The 15298-nt window shown below is 36.5% G+C and overlaps 2 protein-coding genes and 1 long non-coding RNA gene across 5 annotated transcripts in view; 2 read left to right on the top strand and 1 right to left on the bottom strand.

Annotated features, from left to right (window-relative positions):
• Positions 1–554, top strand: part of LOC115237741 — a 24160-nt gene extending 23606 nt beyond the window's left edge. The window contains exon 10 of the mRNA XM_029810979.1: positions 135–554. The gene's annotated coding sequence lies outside the window, so the exon portion shown is untranslated. The remainder of the gene's footprint in view (positions 1–134) is intronic.
• The window catches only part of LOC115237751, a 26030-nt gene extending 25281 nt beyond the window's left edge, over positions 1–749 (bottom strand). Inside the window, exon 1 of the long non-coding RNA XR_003884392.1 lies at positions 605–749. This is a non-coding gene — a long non-coding RNA (uncharacterized LOC115237751). The remainder of the gene's footprint in view (positions 1–604) is intronic.
• A 182-nt stretch (positions 750–931) lies between these two features.
• LOC115237704 (ubinuclein-1) lies at positions 932–15022 on the top strand. 3 transcript variants are annotated; one of them, XM_029810936.1, is made up of 13 exons: positions 932–1284; positions 4029–4148; positions 4227–4328; positions 4414–4677; positions 5989–6160; positions 6252–6681; positions 6759–6920; positions 8907–8987; positions 9263–9298; positions 11461–11577; positions 11656–11835; positions 12604–13129; positions 13211–15022. In XM_029810936.1, the coding sequence occupies exons 1-13, from the start codon at positions 1090–1092 to the stop codon at positions 13826–13828; spliced, it is 3003 nt and encodes a 1000-aa protein (XP_029666796.1). In that variant the 5' UTR covers positions 932–1089; the 3' UTR covers positions 13829–15022. The 3 variants fall into 3 exon arrangements, with proteins under 3 accessions (XP_029666796.1, XP_029666793.1, XP_029666794.1); XM_029810933.1 differs by having other exon boundaries at positions 12604–15022; XM_029810934.1 differs by lacking the exon at positions 9263–9298 and having other exon boundaries at positions 12604–15022.
• The last annotated feature ends 276 nt before the right edge of the window (positions 15023–15298 follow it).

Here is a 15298-nt window from a genome sequence, read left to right as displayed (position 1 = left end):
ATGCCTGGTTGAATATCGAATTTATACAATCAAATATTACTTTCAGAAATTGAGAAATTGGATATAATTGTCAGTTTTATAGCATATAATAGGATTTTTAATAGATATATTTAACAGATTTTACTAAGTTGGATATATTTAGATGCCTGGTTGAATATCGAATTTATACAATCAAATATTTTATGATCACTTTCAGAAATTGGATATAATTGTCAGTTTTATAGCATATAATAGGATTTTTAATAGATATATTTAACAGATTTTACTAAGTTGGCAAGTTGTATATATTTAGATCTCTGTAATTCTGCATGATACGTAGTTACAGAGATTATAAATGTATGCAATTACGATGTATATATATACAATTATATTTTAAAACTGATATACTACTTACTATATTACAGGAACTTGAGAGAATATGAAATATTTTATACATATAATATAGATAATATTTAAAGACGCATACAAGTATTTTTTTATATTTATGATAACATTAAATGTCATAACTAAGACTTGTAGCAGTGTTTATAATAAAGTGCATCTAAGAATTTTCTCATGGAATGTTAATTTATATCAAATCCGTATAAATTCCTTAATCTGATACCTTTTAACTTTACTGACATCTTTTTAAAACTGTCAAATTGTTAAATTAGTAGCTTTACTCTTTATTCAACAGATTTCCACCCTCTATGAGACACAGTGTACCACTACTTGTCACTTGTCACGTTAATCTCTCAACAATCATAGATGCATAGACATCTAGATGTGCACATCTCGCGCGCGCGCGCGAATACGTCCAAACTTGGTATAACTTCATATCTTAAGGCGCGTTTATAAACCAAAGGTATTTATGACGTCTATTATGTTGTTGAGGACGCGTTTTAAGGCAAAGGGCAGCGCAGGCGCGTTGTCATCGCGGTGCGTCAGTAGCGCACTCTAAAAACAGTCGAGCCGAAGATGGCGACTTGTGAGCGGCGGTGTTCGCGCGGTGTTTAGGTCGGGAGAGAGTAAGAGAGGGTACCATGTTGCCGCGGTCGCAGTGTCCGCAGTGTTTCTGTGATCCGCGTTAGGCTCGGTGCAAATGTAGGAATGTCAGAGGCGAAACGGGTACCCCTGCAGACCCTGGAGTTCCCGGAGTCCCTGGGCCACGCGACGAAGAAGGAGAAAAAGGGGAATATGGGCAAGCAGCTCGCGCCCTCCTTCCGCTTCACGCTCACCCTGCCTGAGTCGAACGAGAAGACATGCCCCGAGTTCAACTATGCACAGCTCCTCAAAACGGCCGAGGTGAGATTCCGTGCGATTAACTTGTTCCCGTCGTGGCAAAAGGGGAAAACAAAAGACCGTATGTGTCAAGTCCGTGACACGCGGCGAGAACATACGGAGAGAGGAGAGAAAGAGAGAAGAGAAGATCGTGCGCGTGTATCTATTGACGGGAAATATCACGGAGAGATAGCGATTACGAAAAAGCGCGAGAAAATTGCTCGTGACGTTCGACCGCTTCGGCGCGTCGCTGACGCGTTTGTCACGCGGTTCGTTTTCGCGCGACATGTGCTGGTCGCTCCGTCATCGCATCTATCCGCATAACGTAAAGACGTCGTCGACGCGATGGCTGAGAACGGGCGAAAACGGCTCCTTGATCGATTCGCGGTCCCCGCCGAGCCGAATCCGCGCGTTGTCAACGTCATCGTTGCGGGGCCAACATATGCACGAGGCTGTCACGAGGTTGCTGCGCCTCAAGTTTTGCGACTAAAGAGGATGCGCCTTTCTCTTTTTAGCGAAAACGCGGCATTCTTCTTCACGCGGCCCTTTTGCTCGTAAAACGTCTATACGAGAGTTGCCATTGCGCGACACCATCCGGCGTTTCATCTCTCTTCGTTTTTCTTCTCTCTCTCTCTCTCTCTCTCTCTCTTTCTCTCTCTCTGTCTTCTCGTGAAAAAGAAAGAGACACGGCGGCGACGGCGATGCCTTATTCGTTTGTGTGTAGCGTCTATGCCGGTCTATTTCGCAAGCCACGTATTCCCTTTCGTTAGTATTGTATGAAGAAGGAAGATAGATCGGAGAGAGGAAGAAAAAGAGAGATGGATAGAGAAATAGCGCGCGACATATGTCGTAAACGTGTGTGTGTCGCGCGGAGTCTCTTATTTCACGCGCGCGCGAGAGAGAGCATGTTGCGGGCTCTCTTTTCTGAATTGTAGATCGATGCACTGGAAGAGACTCGTGACCGCCGACACGTTTCAGATACGCCGCTTGAAACGTATATCATGCACTTTCGCGATCCACCCTTCCCCTCCCTTCCTTTCCTGATATATGTATATAAAATAGATAAAATTTAATCTAATCTGTCTTTTTTTTTTTTTGATAGTAATGAATAATTGATGCCGAAGTTTGTTCTTGTCGGGAAAGTACATAATAAATACATATCCGAAATAATAACAAGATAGATAATATTACATTATTTGAGGCATTTTTTCTAGCCTCTAATCGAACTAACGGTATTATTTATATGCATAGAGTATTATTTATAATATGGATAGTGTCACTCAATACATATGTATCGTCTAAGATTTCGGATATCCCGATACACATACACATATGTTCACATAATATGTATATATCCAAATGATTGATGGACAAACATTTAGGGCTATAAAGAAATGTATATGGTCCATATTGAGAGCATTAAGTATTTATAATTACTTTTGTGTTTTTCGCAGAATGCATGAGATTGTGTGACAAAATTTATCTAAAATATATTTATTAATATGTAAAAAAATAAAAAAAATGCACAAAGACGTGATTAATTGTAAGATTGAATTGTTGTTTCGGCATCTCTTTCTGTTCTGTTTTGGTCGCGCACGTGTTTCGAAAGCGCGGTACAAATCACCTGCGAATCTAATTTCGGAAAAACGAGGCGCGTACTTTGAAAATTTATAATGTAAAATTGCTCGGTAATCTTCACATTTAAAATTATTCTCGATGTTATATCATACAATTAAATGTAGAATAAATATTCGCAATTGAAAATTCAATAGATTTTATCTTGTCTTTATCTGATCTTGACAAAATTCCATATTTACAGATACATATTTAATGAAAGTGGTTTGCTTTATCAAATTGTTTCTCTCTTCCTCCCTTTCTCTCTCTGTTTATTATTTTCCGACCATATGGCACGCTACAATATGATATGCGCTCTTCTTTAATTTAATATTCTGCTTTAAATTTTGTCAATCTATTAAACGCGCGTGGAAACCCCGTTACTAGGTCAGGCTAGTTGCATGTTTTTGTTAAGAATTCCGACAATAATTGTGAAGCGATATGTTGCGAGAAAAAGATAAAGCGATATATTATGCAGTTAGCAATACATTTCATTGATTGATTGATTGAATAATTAATTCGGACGCAGTTGATAAAATTGATTCGAACGAGATGTCTGTGTTAAAGTTAAAGATAATCGTTTCTCGAATATCAACAATTGCATCGTTGGCAAGATCAATCACTCGATTCAGCGTCCCAGTATCAGGCAATCAGGAGGCCACAAGAGGTGGTTCGCGACCATGACGCGTACATACAAAAGAGTGTGAAAGTACAAGGACGATGCTTTAGTTGCTGTATGTGCTCCTGGTATCGGTGAACACATCGAGCACCCTTTCAGAGACAATTCATATCTCCTTTTTTTTTTAGAATTATTTTACCTTCTCTGTTGTATTCGAGAGACTTTTATGCGTTTTTGTTCTTTTCATATTTTCGTAAATTGAAACATGTTTTATTATTATATAAATATATATGTATAAATGTTTGTGTGAGTCAGATGTTAGTATGGACGTATGGAATGGGAGCTTGCACATAAATGCAACATGTTAAATTAGATGCAGTATATTCTCTCTGATCAATCTAAATTTTTTATAAATTAGTGAAAATGATAGAGAGAGAATCGAGAGCGCGCAATTTATTATTGATAATGAGTCTGGTTTGCGAGCGTATAATATTATACTCGATAGCAGTTACGAATGAATATATTTATTCTGCAGAAAAAACGAAGAAAAGATCAAAAGGATGGGGATGAAAATGCGACCAACGGATTGGACCCATACGATGATGATGATGAGGATAAGCTTAGAGACATGGCAAAACGATTCGAAGCGAAATATGTACGTTGATATGCATAAAATTGATTTTGATCGAACCTACAAATTCGATTTTAATATGTATGTTGCATTGATTTTTAGGGAACATCTACTACGGGGAAAAAAAAGCACAAATACGATGAATACGTGGATTTAGGCGCAGGATATGACGAAAACGATTCCTTTATCGACAATACTGACGCTGTATGTGTAAAGTTTCTATTTTTTATATATAATTTCGAAAAGATAAATTTTTTTATATATAATTCTGTTAATATTTTTTTGATAGTATGATGAAATCGTACCCGAAGAAATGACTACAGCGCACGGAGGTTTCTACATTAATTGTGGGGCCCTTGAATTTAGAGCAGCTGATAGACATACGTTAGTTCATAATAATAATAATAACAACAATAGTGACGATGAGGAAAGCAGCGAAAGCAGCGAGGAAGACACCGAAGATGTAGATAGCCCTAAAAGAATAGATAAGCGAATCATTAGTTCATCTGATGACGATGAGACAGAGGATATTACCAGTGATAACCCGCGAAAAGTAATTGAGAAATATATGATATTAATTATCGTTAGTTTTCTTAAATTTGACTTTGAATAACATAATGGTTTTTTTTTTTTTTAAAGGATTTGAAAAAGCGTATCCAAGTTAATATACTAAACAAAGTCGTGTGAATCTCTTAATCCACTTATTTCTCATAATTTAGCGTTTTCTTTGGAAATAATACATTAAAAAACGAATTTTTGAGAATAAGCAGACAAGCATATTAAATTTTTTAAAGGATTTATGGCATTTTTTAGTTGCTCAAATTTATTTTTTTGCGTTTCATTTTCTCCATGTATCGTCTTTTTTATAAATTATTTTATAAATTTACAAGTTTGTTACATTTGTTTGTTTGCTATATTCGATATATATGCTATGTTCGATAGAAAAAAATTATTTGATGCATCATCGATTCATACACGCGACATAGAATGTGCACACACATCGCGCGGTTCATCGTCTTTCGAGTCGTTGGCGTATTGAATCATTCTTATTTCCGTTTATATACGTATTGCCTCGACGATTGTAGTATCTCCCATCGACGTCACGCGGAGAAAATTTATATCCACCTCGAGAGATATTCCGAGATATTCCTCTCTGTCTTCAGGATCTCCATTCTTTTTCACGCACATGCCTATGCATTCTTTACACACAATATATACATACATATATATATATATATATACGTAACTCATGTATCTTATTGTACATGTATTTGTTTCAGATGACTTGGCTATTGATTATCAGTTTACATTTAACTTAAGCAAGAAGGAGGATCGTCACTATCGGGCCATTAATTTCAAAAACTCACCACCGAAAGCCGATATCGATGCCGAATTCTCCATCACGTGTTCCGTACTTGCTAAGATGTATATATATATATATTGTTTGACTTTCATAAATTATTGTCGACGACGTAGACGAATGCGATCGCATAAATCCAATCGCACTCTCTTTGTCTCCTTATCAGCCACGAATGCGAGTAGGAAAATATTACGTTCGTTTCGATGTACTTTCCTCGCGCTGTGTGCTGCTATACGATAGATACAGAATCGTATGCAATTTTATCTTAGATACTTCGAAAAAAGAAATTGTAGACGAAGTAAAATACATAGTTGAGAATCTAAAGTTGAAGAAATTAGGGTAATAAAGCTAAAGATGGGAGTCAAAGCCTTACTAACTTATCAAGAATATCGCGATAACGTAGTAATTTTTTTATTAGTTATATATATTTTCAAAATTTACCTATTATACTGACTTTTTAGTTTGCTCTGATTTATTTTTTTTTTTTTTTTTTTTTTTATATAGAGACGGAAAGTTGAAGAAAGCGGTGAAAAGAAAAGTAACCACGAAAATAACAAAAAACGGAAAAAACCATCAAATCATCAAACTCAAGATGCACAACAAAATTCTCAACAAGATTTAGATCTTTTGAGACGGAAAGAGAAGAATGAGACTACAGATGCTGAGGGTGGCACAGGTATAATTTCTCATTATATATCGTTCTTATTCTAGTTATTAAAAATATCCGATTTACATGTATTATGTGCGAAATAATTTTATGATTTTAGCTTCAGAAGATCAAGAGGAGAAGAAAAAGCCCGATAAATTAGAAAAAAATAAGATAAATGAGAAAAAGTTTGATCTAAAGAAATTCGAGAAGAAATCGTCCAATAGTAATGGATACGATGCGAAAAAAATAGATTTAAAAAGATTGTGTGGTAAAGATAGCAACATTGACGATGCGATAGAAAGCGTCGTCAACGCAGCTAGAGGAGTCGAAGATGATTCGAGTCGTGATACAACGGATTCGGGAAAATCTCGCGTTTGTCTTTATGTCGAATCTGACGGAGAGGAGATAGAAAATAAAGAAGCGTCTTTGCCTGAAAATCTTCCCGAGGATATAAAAGAAATAGTGAATAAATTAAAGGTTCAAGCGGAGAACAGCAAAGACAGCAAGAGCAAGTTTTTCAATAGCGCGATTAACGAAGTACTTTTTAAGTAAGTTTCTATGTTATATATAAATTTTAAAAATTACGAATCCTGAAAGATATTCTAAGACTCGTTACTTTTTACAGTCTAGAGAAGAAACTACGAATGTTGAATTTGCCTAGCATAAGATTACAAACTTATGGTCATCTAGTGCGTTTTTTGCCCTGTAGCAAGATTACTCTTCTCAGTAGGGCTAAGAAGCTTTATTTAAAAGATGCTGAACACAGAGTGAATGAACCGATGCAAAAGTAAGATTGCAACTGTGTATATATATATATATATGTTATAAGCTTTTTTATAGAAAAACTTCTTGACTTTTTAGTTTGCTTTTATAGTTTCCTTATTCTAACTACAGTTAATTGCAGAAACGCGATGGATTTTTATTTAAATTTTATATCGAACATATTTTTTTGGCTCGTGATAGGCGGGAAGCGCATGAAATATGCGCAGCGAGGGGCGACGAAATTTACGCGATTTTCGCGCTCACGCAACGATTTCGCTCGCACTAGCCATTGTGCTCGCGGAACATCCCCGTCCATTGTTGTACATAACGTCGCTGGAGCAGAAGCGGCGCGGCTGGAAAATTACGAGGGAGCTTTCTCCACCTCCCTTTCCGTGCCTCCTACTCTCTTCCGGTTACGCTAGTCGGGACGAACAATGACCTGGAAAAGCTCAAGAAAGCTTTAAATCGCGACTGTACGCCCAGAGACCAGCACTCTGTACTTCTCGTCGTCGCGATTTCAAATGGTAGAGGAAAGAAAGAACGTGTGATATCGCGCAAGAATACCGTAAAAATACCGCGATATAATAACACGAAATCAGATAATACTTTTGCGAGGTGATTTAATCATATAAGCTCATTCTTGAAAATCCACTTTTATAACCATTGCCTTATCCACGCGCGATCATCTGTGCAGTCTAAAATCACAAACGTTTTACTCTCTGAAAAAAACATTAGCCAGTATTTTTAAAGCGTCACCAAACTTCTCAGTTTTCCTTCCCCGAGCACGAAATCCGCTTTACCGCCCTCTAAAATCGCCGCCGATGGGATTGTAACTTTTGTAAAAGCTTTCAGTTGATGTAGATCGTTAAAAAGTCTTATGTACGAACGAAACGTAACGCGACGAAACGGCTAAATACAGGCTGTATAAATCCTGAACCCGATGAAAATAATCCTCTGCTCGAGACAGATAAGCGTTGTTGCATATCGCGCGCCGGGGGAAATGTGCGCGACGTGCTGCCGTTGTGTAAGCGGACTAAGGGGATTGTGCAACCATCGAATGGAGGTAATAATAAGGTCGTGGGCACGGTGAATCCGGTAACTCTTGCGCCGCGCATTCACCGTCCGCCGTTTATTATCATGAGCGACGCGCGCGAGAGAGAAAGAGAGTCTATGCATTCAGTGCGATGTATTGTGTAAAATATTGACGAAAACTTACGTAAATCGTACCCCGTAAATTCAATGTTTACGCGCGGCGAAGATTAAGATTTTATCGGTCGCGCAAATTCGCGGGATTTTATACATCCGCGTGAATTTTAATCGCGAAAAGTCGTCGACAGCTTTAATCTCACCCTTATCGAGCGCGTTTCTTTTTTGGTTTAAAATATAATATCGCGGTCGTGTGGATGTTTCAAGCTTTCGATGTCAGAGGATTCTTCTCGCGGCGATAAATTAACGTTAATCGCCGCCGGGTGATTACAAAAGTTTGGACACGCGCGAAATTTTCGCCTTAAATTATTCCACAAAATGAGAATTCAAGACGAAAGAGTTAAGCGCGAAAAGAGTAGCCGGCTTTTACCACGCGATCACCACGATGGTAAAACGTTCCTATCCTTCACTTACGTTTACTTTGTTCCATTTCGGTCCACTTTAGTCCAATTTGTCTAACGTCCATTTTCCGCCAAGCGCCGTCTTAAACAAGGTAGAAAAAAAATATAGTAAAACTAACTGGAACCCTCTTTTGCGCGCATTTCTTTTGCGGACGTCCGGTTTTGCCGCAATATTCTCTCGGGACTGTTTTCGTCTCGTTGGAGAAATAGGAAAAAGAGGATAAAATTACAAAAGAAGGCGAATGAAATTGCGCTGCTTGGCCAGCAAACTTGATTACTAAAGCAATTAAAATCAGTCAGGTTAATAAAACCATGTCAAATGACATTCGAATTTGATGGAATATATAAATTATTTCTTATATTTAAAAAAATTCCGATTTTGGCAAAATTTGTTAACTTTGCAGATTAAAAGCACTGATTGATAATGTCATGCCATCAGTTATGGACAAATACATGAAGGAGTGTCAGAAAGTTGCTGATGAAAAGTGAGTAGTTTTATTATATCTCATGCATATTTAATGATTCGATATATTACAGCTTTTATTTTTAATTTTTGCAACAATGGTATATACTATTTTTACTTTAATGATAGCTTATTTTGTTAATAATGAAAACTATCAGTTTGAATTATTAATATTAAATATAATCTTGAACATGTAATTGAATAGAAAAAAAAATCCAGTTTTCCAGCATTAGTACATATAAATCTACAGTTTATAATTTCTTAAATATAAACTTATTGTAATTTTTTATTTCTCAGTCCTCAATTATACTGGGAGATATATCGGTACTGTTGGTAAGGCGCCCCTCGTAAGAGGAAACCCTTTCTATGCTCGCCTCTCCGACTGCTCTTTCTCTTTATCTTCCTCCTCTTTTTTTGCTGCCTTTTATTTTTTTTCCCTTAATCTATTCATGCTTATATGCTTTTGCTCTCTTAATTATTGATCAAACATCCAATCAATTATGTTCTCATATGGAGGAAAAGACATTTTATTACTTAACCATCATTATTCTTCTCATCACGTTATTGAGAAAGCAGAGGAAGATGCGGGGCTTTTTATCATCAGTATCAGTGTTTAGTTCTCATCACTAGCATCATCTTTTGTATCAACCGAAAAAAAATTATGCATTTGACATGAGACATAATTCAATGATTAGGCGATTTGATCATATATATTATTATCAAAAAGAAGATTAAGATCGAGGAATTCTGTCACAACAAATGCTAATCATCATTCTTTGTCATCGCGATATCATGAAATTTTGTAACGACATTGCCTTGCCTAGCCTAACCAAAACCGACATTGCCTTGCCTAGCCTAACCAAAACCGACATTGCCTTGCCTAGCCTAACCAAAACCGACATTGCCTTGCCTAGCCTAACCAAAACCGACATTGCCTTGCCTAGCCTAACCAAAACCGACATTGCCTTGCCTAGCCTAACCAAAACCGACATTGCCTTGCCTAGCCTAACCAAAACCGACATTGCCTTGCCTAGCCTAACCAAAACCGACATTGCCTTGCCTAGCCTAACCAAAACCGACATTGCCTTGCCTAGCCTAACCAAAACCGACATTGCCTTGCCTAGCCTAACCAAAACCGACATTGCCTTGCCTAGCCTAACCAAAACCGACATTGCCTTGCCTAGCCTAACCAAAACCGACATTGCCTTGCCTAGCCTAACCAAAACCGACATTGCCTTGCCTAGCCTAACCAAAACCGACATTGCCTTGCCTAGCCTAACCAAAACCGACATTGCCTTGCCTAGCCTAACCAAAACCGACATTGCCTTGCCTAGCCTAACCAAAACCGACATTGCCTTGCCTAGCCTAACCAAAACCGACATTGCCTTGCCTAGCCTAACCAAAACCGACATTGCCTTGCCTAGCCTAACCAAAACCGACATTGCCTTGCCTAGCCTAACCAAAACCGACATTGCCTTGCCTAGCCTAACCAAAACCGACATTGCCTTGCCTAGCCTAACCAAAACCGACATTGCCTTGCCTAGCCTAACCAAAACCGACATTGCCTTGCCTAGCCTAACCAAAACCGACATTGCCTTGCCTAGCCTAACCAAAACCGACATTGCCTTGCCTAGCCTAACCAAAACCGACATTCTAATAAATAAATTTATTTCCCCCAAAAAAAAAAAAAAAAAAAAAAAAAAAAAAAAAAAAAAAAAAAAAAAAAAAAAAAAAAAAAAAACAGATAAGTGAGTCCAATATAGGTGATTCAAATCATAAGTGTAGAAGAAGAAATGCCATATATGACAAAAAATAAAAGGAGCGGGATAGCGCAAAAGTTGAATGTAGCTAATGCATTTAAGAAGGTCATACTGAGAGGCTGCAAGAGTAAGTTGGGAATAATAATGAAAATTAATTGCGAGTACGCATATCCTCTTCGAAATTCGAGAGTATTATAACTCGAAAAAACCGGCGTAAGAGCCGGACAAGTGGGCGGCAAGAATGGCGGTCGTAATTAAAGAGTTTTCTCTCGAAAAGCAATCATTCGAGACTCATTTGGTGAAGCGCGAAGTAGGAATGTGGTCTAATGAATGGCTTTTGCTCGGGGTTTTAAATTACTGGTAACCATAAAGGAAAGAGCACATCGTTAGAGTTTGATTTTGTGCACAGCGTAATATAATCTATCCACACTTTTCGTTATTAATTATCGTGTAAATCCGAGAACGCCCTTTTCCTTCCCAATTTTACGACGTTTATTCAGTTGGAATTAGAAGCAACTGTATATCTTTTTTATTTTTTACGGTTTTTAATCCCTAACAAAATAATGTAATGAAAGAAAGTTAAATCCGGTAAATGTTGCCGAAAGAAGATACCTGAAGATTTAGATAAGTAATGAAGTTGGTAATCTTCTGCTAATCATCATTCTTTGTCATCGCGATATCATGAAATTTTGTAATATTATCTTTGTTCGAATGTAATCGATCAATCAATTTCAGGGGCTTTGAAGGATCTCCTGCAGATGCAGAGAGTAGCGATGACGAAGATGGTTCCTCTAAAAATACAGAAAAACCGAAAATACCACGAAAACGATTTCCATGGACTGATGAAGCCAAGTACATTATAAAAAATATCACTTATGTGTTTATTCTATTACTTGTATTTACATATATAAATATAAATGTTCATTTCAGGAAACTAGTCCTTGAAATTGCTAATGCCAGGAGACATTATTTCAAAATTCTCAGACCAAGAAAGGAGAGTATGGAATCGTTTGTTGCCACCTTTATGGATACTAATGTTTTGCCATTGTGGCCAACTGGTTGTGTACGATTGCAGACTTTGTTAAAATATGCTAGTCCTGTTGAACCTGTGTAAGTACTACATTACAGTGTTACTATATATTATATTTATTCTCTCTGATATATGTATATATATATATACATATATCAATTTATCTCTCTCTATAAATGTGTGATAAGAAGACTTTTGCTATTTGTGCTTTCCTTTGCGCATGAAATTACCCTATTGTAGTTTTTTTCATTTTCACAAAGGTGAAAAGAATATGTATGCATACCTGAAAAGAGTAAGATCCTTGAAGATTTATTTTATTAATTTCTTTGCAAATTTCGCGATTTGAAGCGAAAACCAAGAGATTTGGCACATTATCCTCATATGATGTCAAGTAGTTAATCGATCGCTTCATCATTTGATCATTGTATGTTTTAGGTGATTGTAGTGGATTAATACTGAATTTCTACTTCTTCACTCATTAACGGATTCCTAGAAAAAAGTCGTATTCTGCAAGAATCATATTCAATTTAATGCATTTGTGTAGACTATGAGATTGACTCGTATGCAAATATTTAATGTCAATACCAAATTGTTTCTTTTTTTCGACTGCTTCCTTAATTTCTTATACATTAGCAAAGATCGCTCAAATTATTTGTATTTAGCATAAACACAATTTTTATTTTATTATTATTTATTTATTTATTTATCATTAAATATGTACACAACAAAATATTTTACGCTTTTGTTTGTTATTACACACACAGCTTGGCTTTTTCCTAATATTTATGCAATCCTTTGATGTCGGTATTCATATATTGCTGTATATCAATGAATTAATATGATTTTAGCATTAAGAAGAAATTGAAAAAATCAAAAGAACTGGCCAATGCAAATAATGTTGCCACTTCTGGGAATATTCAAATTTGCAATTCCGTTGCAAAGAATGATATGGCAAACGCGAATAATGTTCCATCTCAAGAAAGCGAAAAGACAAATGTATCCAAAATTCAAATTAGTGGTGAAAATTCAACGAACTTTGCAAGTCAAGCGATAGCGAAATCTAACGACATCAGTGCCGATAAAAAGCAACATAGTAGTAAACATAAAGATAAACATGTGGATAATAATGCGAGTCAGCAACAGGAAAGCGCTATTGTCACCATTAATAATTCTACAGTTGGAAAAATTTCCGTCGTACCTACAGCACAACTAATGGCTCAAAAACCAGCTAAGAGTCATATTGAAAAATTTAATCTCATGGATCTAACCAGCAGCTCTCTATCCATCACACCTGTTAATGATTATCATAAATCATCAGCAAAAACAACCGAAACGAAGAAGGATGTAGTTTCCATTACAGCATGTCCGGAACCCGTGAGTCATTCTAAACCAAACGAAATTTCTCAAACTGGACATCATTCCATGTATAGACAAGATTCCTATTCGTCAGCACAGGTATTGAAGCACAGGTTCCTGCAGGAGAATGCTGACGCTAAATGCGAAAAGAGATTAGACGATAAAGATGTTGACACGATGGTTAATAAGACTGACAAGAAGGACAAGAGAAGGGAGCGATGTGTAGAGGTTAAGCACAAATTGTCACACGACCCGAAAAAAAGGAAGAAGGATCAGAAGGTGATTGAGATAGGGCCTATTACCCAAGATGTAGTGCCTATGCCACAGCAAACGACCCTTTCAAAGGAGGAACAAGAACAAAGACAAAATGAGGAAACGATCGCTGCAACTAATTTCCTCAGCCAGATCATAAATGATGATTCTTCGCCGCGGGGATTAACGGATAAACGGAAAGACGGTTTTATTACAGATGATGCTTTAGGAAATATGGTACAACCGACAGAGCAGGAAAAAGATGTTCAGATGGTAATGAGATCGTTAAAGGAATTGCAAGAGTTACAAGAAATGAAATACTCCCCCAGTAATTCGCCAGTCAGTAATACCACTCAAAAGCCTGGTAAATCAAACGCATCGTACATTACTTATCAGGAGGAATATCAACGATTATACCTCAAGAAGGAGGATAAGGTAAGATCTAAGGAAGAAGCGCAATGGTAAAAATGATATCCGTTTGAAGCGTGAATTATGAACACTTGCGACGATTAGTTATTATTTTCACGAGAGATAATAGGCGGGACTCTCGATATTTATATAATTGTTTCTTTTCATATAAACGATTGAGCGAAAGCTGACCGGAACTTCTTCCATTTATACGCCACTATTGGTGAAAAAGAGCATGCAACAGTCGAATATAGCAATCATATTGTGTGCGGCGTAAGAATTTTGAAATATTTTCAAATAAAAACCGCCAAATTATGTATATAATTCGCTAGCGGTAGTGTCGGTTGTATATGTACAGAGCAACTATAAATTATAAAACTCTAGAGTATTCGAAAGAAGTGCGAAGACTGAGCGAACAACGAGTGAACAGCAAACGTGAAATTATATATATTTAAAGTTTTCTTTCATGTATTACTTTATAATCAGACATGAATTAAATGCTACCGAAACATTTTGTTTGCATTCGTTTTGGCATATGTATTTGTAAAACATCTGTAACGAAAATTGTCACACTTGCTGTTCGTTTCTAATTCGTTCAGTGTACATACATTTTAATAAATATCTGTATATAAGTGAGCAGCGCGTCCAATCGTCTCCGTGAATTGGGTGGTCTACATAAATTTTATTTTCATTCATTCGACGAATCGCCTGATTTTTTTATTGTGATTTTTTACCGATTATCCAGTAACTGATGTCTATATAATATTCTCAGCTACGCATATGACACTTTGTTTTAATTATAAACATAGGCATTAAGTGCTTCCTTTTTTTTTTAATAAATACTGCCACAATGTGGGAGGGGCGGATTATTAATGTAATACAGTAACCGTTTACTTTATATCTTATATTTTTTGACCACCCTGTGTCACAGAGCGAGAAAAAGGTGTATATTGTTCCTTTTTGCGTTTCAACTGTTATTATCATCATAATATATGTTATACGTCAACAAAGAGGGAGAACAAAGTTCAATTTGGAATATATGTTCTGAAAATTTAATGAAATTATATTATTGCCTTCCAAATTTTTATGGATAAGAAACAGATAAGCGATTGTATGGAACTAATCAAAATGAAACCATAGTATCAGATTTCTGTTATTGCAAGAGTAAAAAGTCAAGGTACAATAAGATACTTCCACTATATTATCTTTATGCTGAATTTTTTTTTTTTTAACATCACAATAAAATATTTGTATCTTCAACACTATAGAGTGTTGGAGGATGGAGTGCGATTATTATTAGATTAGTTCAAGAATGTATGTGCGAGCATTTATTGCTTTCTCAATTGCAAATTTGTGTGGCTTGTATACGGCTTGACTGAGTAATAGACATAATAGATAGTGTGGAAGAGGAGAGAGGAGAAAAGAAAGAATGCAAAAAAAATAGAGAATGCCAGAGAGTAATGTTTGAAGAGAGAAAGAGAGAGAGTGAGAGAGACAACTAGATTATTTTTGGAACACATAAAGATG

The sequence above is a fragment of the Formica exsecta genome, unplaced genomic scaffold, assembly GCF_003651465.1.
Source record: "Formica exsecta isolate Colony F162 unplaced genomic scaffold, ASM365146v1 scaffold308, whole genome shotgun sequence".
NCBI classification, from domain to species: domain Eukaryota; kingdom Metazoa; phylum Arthropoda; class Insecta; order Hymenoptera; family Formicidae; genus Formica; species Formica exsecta.
This window is presented reverse-complemented; position numbering and strand designations above follow the sequence as displayed.

Coding starts and splice junctions, on each gene's coding strand:
- LOC115237704 (XM_029810933.1), top strand. CDS start 1,090: ATGTCAGAGGCGAAACGGGTACCCCTGCAGACCCTGGAGTTCCCGGAG. Junction 4,149..4,226: donor AACGATTCGAAGCGAAATAT/GTACGTTGATAT, acceptor ATTGATTTTTAG/GGAACATCTACTACGGGGAA. Junction 9,299..11,460: donor GAGATATATCGGTACTGTTG/GTAAGGCGCCCC, acceptor AATCAATTTCAG/GGGCTTTGAAGGATCTCCTG.